General features: G+C 41.4%; 1 protein-coding gene across 1 annotated transcript; it reads right to left on the minus strand.

Annotated features, from left to right (window-relative positions):
• Window positions 1–784: 784 nt before the first annotated feature.
• Window positions 785–6,282, minus strand: SERPINA7 (serpin family A member 7). Its single transcript, XM_006067688.4, has 5 exons — window positions 6,224–6,282; window positions 3,766–4,398; window positions 2,444–2,717; window positions 1,593–1,740; window positions 785–1,061 (listed from the first exon to the last, which is right to left on the minus strand). Exons 1-5 carry the CDS (start codon window positions 6,273–6,275, stop codon window positions 864–866), a joined length of 1,305 nt encoding a protein of 434 aa, XP_006067750.3. The 5' UTR covers window positions 6,276–6,282; the 3' UTR covers window positions 785–863.
• Between the last annotated feature and the right edge of the window lie 914 nt (window positions 6,283–7,196).

Raw genomic sequence — 7,196 nt, forward strand, 5'->3', positions numbered from 1 at the left:
AGAACATGAACAGACAAGGGGAAGTTGCTGAAGCATCTGAGAACAGGGAGGTATCAAACTTCAGTAAAACTAACCAGGAGATTTATACTTAAGCAAGTGGGACAGGGGTACAACTTTTAGAAAGGGGTCTGATTAGAATACAGAAAAGGAAGGGCTATGAGTTATAATATAAATGAATCACTTTCCTTCTCCCCTCCCAGCTTATAAATTAGCAATAAGAAAACATTTTTTAGGGGCAAGGTGGGCTTGTACAGTGAAGTTCATCTTTGTCTCTCTTGCTTTTTTGTACCATGCTTGTTAGGTTACAAAAGCTACATCCCTACAAGTAGCTCTCAGTCAGTGACTCAGCCCTGTAGTGAAAACATCTTTTTACAAGCCACCAGTGGCAGTTCTGGCAAGAACACAGAGAACAGTTTTGATTAGGTGGGAAGAAGGAGGTTGAAAAGTTCACATATAATCCACTGCCTTTATGCTGCTTAATATTCGTTGTACTTTTTATTGGAATCATGGGGTATGAGGACCTGACCTTCATTTCAACTATTTGCCAAGAGGGCAGAAGACAGGGCATTTGTCAGCCCAGTAAAATTCCTTGGAGCTGACTAATTGGGATGGGAGTGGATGTTCTGACAAAGAGGAACACAATGACATGGGGCCTTCCTGTGCTTTGGATACTGAGCCACTCATTGACTATCCGAACACATGAGTGGCCTCTTTCACACCCGGTGTAGTTCGGCTAGGGTCCAACCTCCACCCCTGCACAAAGGAAATCATGTCCAAGCCCATATCGATCGCATCAGGCTATACTATTTATTCATTTCTCATTGCAATAAGCACATGAAATTAGCCAATAGCCTCTTTCCCAACTACACTTCCGTTGGGTCCACAACTTTCCCTAGAAAGAGAATACTCCTAGTGTTTTTCTCCAATATCAACAACAGGAAAGATCTATCAAATCGGATGATAGGATGAAGAAGAGTTGTCTCAGGCTGATTCAGGAATCTGACTTCAGGAATGGCTTCAGTTCCCTTTTCACCAATGTAAAACATAGCCTTGTGGGCAACCTGTTGGGGGAGAACAAACACTGCTGATCCCCTAAAGAAACAGGAAATGACTTTGAAACAGTTTAGAAGTAGGGAAGTAGAAGAAAGGATGGGACTACCCCTTCACTATACTGTGTTGATGGTGCTTGAATATGAAAGACACTAGTCTAAGTGTAGTTAATGAATCTCTGCTGACTTTAGAACTTGCTGTCAAGGGACAACCTTTTATTCATGGCTTTCTGACTAGAAGTCATTTATTAAGCTTTCTCCTGCCCCTGCCACCTCCTCAAGAACTGTATTCCATCAGAGTCAATTCTAATGATTAAGTTCTTCCATCAGAATCATTTTAGAACATGAAAGTCGAGGATGGAAGTAAATGTTACAATGACTTGTTTTGGGGGTAATGAGAATGACCCTGGAGTAAATCTGGCATAGGAAGAGTTATTCTGCCTCTATAGGCTTCAGAATCATCACCAATAAAATGAGAGATCTGAATTAACTGCTTGTCAATGGCCCTTACATCTCATATATTAAAGGACTCTATCAACTTACATTGGAAACTTTAAGACCATTGTCCTTTGTGAGTCCAGAAAAATCAGCATTGTCAGTAAAAGCATCCTGGATGCCCATCTTCAGAAGGATGTCTCCAAGGTCATATGTGGCAGAAATGGAAAACTTTGGAACAAATAAGTCAACCCACCTGTGGGGAAAGGAAGAGGGAACATATGGCTATTAAAACACCAAGCTCATGATTCCCTCCCTTTCTGTCTCCTTGGTATGGTCTTGGATTCTGCTCCTTCCCTAGGTATTGATAACCACTACTATGCAGGTCAACACATGATACCAAAACCTTAGAAGTTATCCTAGAAGGAATGCTCTCTGGTTCAGCCCATTTGGGACTGCGGCAATGGAAGTTGGAAGATGTGACCCACTTATAATAAAAAACAAACATCTCTAGGGATATTCACAAAAGTTAGGATGTCAATGGCATGAATGTCAATTTGGAGTACCAGGGGAATTTCATGGATTTCCATCCAGCACTTCTAGTGCAGTATGGAACAACTATCAATATCTTACCCATCCCCCAAGCTCCAGCTGGACTCTGGGAAAGCATTTTACTAGCTGGCTGACTTTGTATAGTTCATTTCATTTTTCTAGTCCCAACTTCTTCATTTGAAAAATTCTTATAATATTATCTCCTTTGCAGGTTTATTGATGAGTTTAGATGAAATAATGTATGTAAAGTACCCAGCAAAGGGATTGGCAAAGAGGATCTCCTCACTATACTTTGGTGGTCATCACACAGCTCTTAAGTAATTCAGAGTGTTTCTCCTGCCTCTGGGTTTCTTCTGAACTTAGTCTTATGCCCACCCTCCACTTTTCACATCATCTAAGATGTTTACCCCTTCCGCAGTAAGCGGTTCCACTTCTTCAGTGTTTTAGATGACATGGCCCCTTCCACCCACTCCATCTGACCCTCCTTGGGAAGGACAAAGAGTGCCAGAGCATTCTTGCTGTAGTCCATTTGCAGCACTGTGCAGTTCAGCTCTGTATCCACCAGGTGATAGTATTGTTCCATCTGGTGCATCATGGGCACTTGCACTGTTGTGGTCTTGTCCACTAAGAAGCTGGAACCCTCTTCTGTCTTGGATGGATCAAAAGGATTTGCCCACTGGGCTTAAAATACAAAGAGGAGAGAGTTTGTTTTAAACCTGTATTAGCGCCAATGTGAAGCTCTCCATCAGTCATCTAATCTAGTAATGAATACCACCACAGAGGTAGGTAACTTCTGTCAACCAGTTTTAAAAATGAGTAACTGAGAATCAGGGAGAGATAGTGACTTTACATGGTCTCCCAGGTAGCTGGTGGCAGAGCCAGGAGTCACACCCAGGGCTATTGTACTCCATGTTCAACAGATGTTCCGTCTGTGTTCAAAATCACTATACTTACACTAAACCCATCAGAGCCACAGTTTCCTCTTCCGTAAAAAGGTATAAGCACATCCAACACACAGGATGAAATGAGACAACAGATCTGTTCTGCCGTTTTATCCGTCTACAAGTGTGTGATTTGTGGCCAAGAATCGTTCTCTCTTCCACCAAACATGGCTGACATGTGCTGTAGAACCAGGAGGAATCATTTGGGCACAGCACCTTCAGAAAAGAGTCACATGATTCTTGTTGTTACAAGAACCAGCTTTAGAATCAGACAAACCTGGGTGGGAATACCAGCTCTGAAATTTATTAACTGTGAAGCTTAGAGGAGACAATGTGTGTCAACCACACATGTAGCACGGAGCTTGGTATATAGTGGGTACATAGTACGTGATAGAAGTCTTCAAGTAACATGCCCAAGAATGAACAGCAAGTGAGGGTCACAATAAGGTTTAAAACTAATTCTGTTTACCTGCCAAGTGCAAGCTTTTCTCACCTCACCAAATCTTCTGGAAACCATCCTTTAGCTAAATGTGAGCTGGGTGTTCAAACCATTGTAACTCCTCATCTCTCTGAATGTTCCCTCTCCCTAGAGATTTCCTTGTTTCATCCACAGAGCTATGTGTCCCTCCGGGAATATCCAAAATTACACACAGCTATATCCAATGGAACAGGTCTCTGTGGTACGAGAGACACCCACTAATGCCAGTGAGAAGACACCATGAGCTCCCTCCAGTGCCCCATCAAATTACTGGAACATTGAACTAGAAATTGACATCTTAGAACCTTACCTTTAAAGCAAAGATAGTTCACCAGGACTGTGATGGTGTTCGGTTTGAGGTCTTGGATTAGGCCCACAATTTTCCCCTTGGTTTGCTTCTCCACATGACTATTGATCTCCTGCTGGGCTGCAGAAATATTGGAGAAGTCGGTAGAAAAGACTTCAGTCTCATAGAGGTTCTTGACATCATCCAAGAACTTTTCCAGTGGTTTCAGCTGCTTCCCAATGAAAAGGGCATTTCCCATCTGTAATTCCAGCTCCTTCTTTGGAAAATTCAGTGAACAGATCAGGTGCTGGAAGCCCTGCTGGATCTCTGCCACTGGAGTGTCTGTAAGGTTGAACCCCAAGCCTTCCAGGATTTGAGTTTGGGTGCTGGAGCAGGCCCCAAGGGAGAGCATGGCCAATCCTGCAGAGATGCTCACAGGGGAAAAGAAGATGTTCTGATCTGGAGTCTCCACAGTGAACCTCCGGTACAGGTTGAATGCAAAGTCAGCATTGATAGATGACATCTTATAGAGAGTGGCATTTTGTTGGGGGGAAAGGCAGGAGGTTATTTTGCCTTCACAGCTGTTAGGTGGTGCACAATGAAGCCCAAGTATCAAGAGAACCAGAGAGAACAGTGGCATTTTGGAAGGAAGGTAATCTATAAGAGATGAGGTGAGAAAACCATTGGGGAATCTTAGCTGGATGAAAACTCTGAATCAAAAACATGTAATAATCACGCATCGTGATTAGTAAAACAGTAGAAAATATTTAATGGTGTGCTCACCAAGGCCTATGGGGACGCTTTTCTCCCCTGAGAAACTAATGACACATCTAATAGGAGCAGGAAATAGGTTCCTGGGGCCACAGAAATAGTGGCAAGGATTGTCATTCAGATGTAATAGTGACATATGAAAATTCTGGGAGCAAACTGAATTTATGGAAATTGAATTATTTTTTATTTGAACTAGAGGCAACCTTTTGGAGTGAAAAGAATCTTTAGATAACAGTAGCACTCTTCTGCTTACATTATTTTTTATATTAATATATAAGAATTTTAGATTTTTTTAAAAATATAAATTTATTTACTTTAATTGGAGGTTAATTACTTTACAATATTGTATTGGTTTTGCCATACATCAACATGAATCCGCCACAGGTATAGATTTTTTTTTTATTTTGGCATTTTTCTTAAGATAAAATCTATGAGAGGTGAGATGAGAGAAAACTTGTACTTTTCTTTGAATAAAAGACTAAAGGAGGGATTTCCATCGTGGTTCAGTAGTTTGAACTCCGCCCTTCCACTGCAAGGGGCACAGATTTGATCGCTGACAAGGGAACTAATATCCTGCCTGCCATGCTGTGTGGCCAGAAAAAAAAGGGGAGAAATAATTTTCACAAGAAAAGTATGTTTAGTGAGAATGGAAGGGTTGTAGTTTATGGAACCATGTACATGATCATGAGCTGAAATTAATACATTCATGCAACATATGGAAAGTATAGGAATATTTCTAAATAACAGGAAAATGAAAGTGTAACTTTCTGCATTTCAGATCTCTGTCACCATCAATATAATACAGAGTCATTTCTAAGTTGCAAGACATCTAAACACTATCATTCTTATATTCATTCACGTTATATTTTTAATTATCAGAGCAGCAATGAGAAAATATGATGTAAGATTCTCTGAGCCTGAAAGAGTACAAGACAGAAGAGTAAGGGTGTCAGCTGTGAAATCCAATGACCATGGACAGGAGTGATATGAAGAAAGAAACAGTCCTCTATTTTCTTCCTAAGTGATCTTATCCACTTCCAGGAACTAAACTGCCATAGCACAAAACTACATACTGTATTACAGTGTTCTTCTATATTCTCAGTAATTTTTCCAGCTGCCTACTGCATGTATCCACTAGAATGTTCCACACATACCTCAGTTTCAATTTGGAAATCTGTTTCCTAATGTAAACACATCATCTCCTTGACCCTCAAGGCTGCTCCTTCATCTTCATTCCATATCACTATCTACTGAGGCTCCCATGCCAGAAACCTTGGCGTCATCTTAGGGGTTTCTTCATTCTTCGTCCCCCACATCTAATGACTTATGATGCCCTATGAGTGGTACCTTCTAAATACCTCTCAAAACTGTTCCTTTCTCTCCCTTTCTACTGCCACTGCCTCAGTTTATGGACTAAATTACCACTATGCCACCTGGGAAGCCTAAACCATTTCACCATCTCCTAGCAAGTCACATAGCCTTCAATCTCTCCCAATCCAACACCCCTGCTTCTATCCCTCTGTCCAGTATCCATGTTGTCACCAAAGTCCTTTTTCTAAAAAAGTCACAGAGGCTAGTAGGGGGTCAATTATCAGAGGATCACACTTAGACCTTGGCCTCTAGAATTAACAATCTGAAGCTCATGATTATTTGGAATTCTGACTTGCTGACAGAAATGCTCAAAGTTCCAAAAGAGGAAAAAAGTACTTACAGCACATGCCCAAGAAGCCACTTGCATATCTCAGAAAGCAAAATCTTTCCATTTTTATAATGTTCCCTCCTCTATTGCAAAAGTAGAGTGTTCTTAGTTACTCATTAACACCAGGCATTAGCCCTGGGATGATAGTTTCAAAGCTGATGTACAGAACCAAGGCCAAAAAGAACAAAGTGAAAAATGATAAGAATGGAACTTTGAATGATTGCTTTGCTGTCACATCTTTCAATTATAACAAGAGAGGAAAAGGATGGTCAGAGCTGGTAGGGTCTGAGTTTGTGTCTTTTCAGCAGGCAGAATGAGGACCAGAGGCAAAATTGCCAAGAGGCAGCAGGACAGACTGTTTTCCCTATCACGGCTGGGATCAGCAGCATTTTAAAGGAAAGGTACACACAGGTTGAGACTGGGTGAACCTCTTTAATGGGTGCTATAGAAATTATTTACACATTGGCTTGGAGGATATCATGTCAAAAGTAGCTTCCAACTCCAGATTTCTGATGCTGGACACATCTATGTCTGCTCAGGGAGAAATCAGACCTGTCCTCAGGTCACTAAAATCTCCTGTACCATCCCTTGGGCCACAGGACCCTAAAAAGGATGCAGAAGGAGCCAAGGAGAATGGTATCAAAGGTTTCATTGTTCAATATTCACTATGTACTGAAATGTGTGCTGCAAAGAAGCAAAGGGAGCTAAGAGCACTGGACTCACTCAGCAGACCTGAGTTCAACCTTGCCTCTGCCAATTTCTAGATCTAGTGGTAGAAGTAGTATTAGCAGTAGTCATAGTAGCAGCATCAGCAACTCCAGAGTATTTAACATGTGCAGGGTGTGATGTGAAGCATCTAATTTCAGACACTGGCTGCTTCAGGACTACATTAAGGATGTGTATATGTTAAGATTGGGGTGATTGTTGGGGGAATGGGAGTTAGTTTGAGATAAGCTTAGATCACAGTCTATGGTGGGACTTGAAA

The sequence above is a fragment of the Bubalus bubalis genome, chromosome X (assembly GCF_019923935.1).
Source record: "Bubalus bubalis isolate 160015118507 breed Murrah chromosome X, NDDB_SH_1, whole genome shotgun sequence".
Lineage (NCBI taxonomy): Eukaryota > Metazoa > Chordata > Mammalia > Artiodactyla > Bovidae > Bubalus > Bubalus bubalis.

What these genes read in the sequence shown, in the direction of transcription:
- SERPINA7 (XM_006067688.4), bottom strand. Translation starts at nt 6,275, where the DNA reads ATGGAAAGATTTTGCTTTCTGAGATATGCAAGTGGCTTCTTGGGCATG. An exon ending in TGGCTTCTTGGGCATGTGCT is followed by an intron (nt 4,399 to 6,223) that starts GTAAGTACTTTT and finishes CATCTCTTATAG; the next exon opens with ATTACCTTCCTTCCAAAATG. An exon ending in AACCGCTTACTGCGGAAGGG is followed by an intron (nt 1,741 to 2,443) that starts GTAAACATCTTA and finishes CTTTCCCCACAG; the next exon opens with GTGGGTTGACTTATTTGTTC.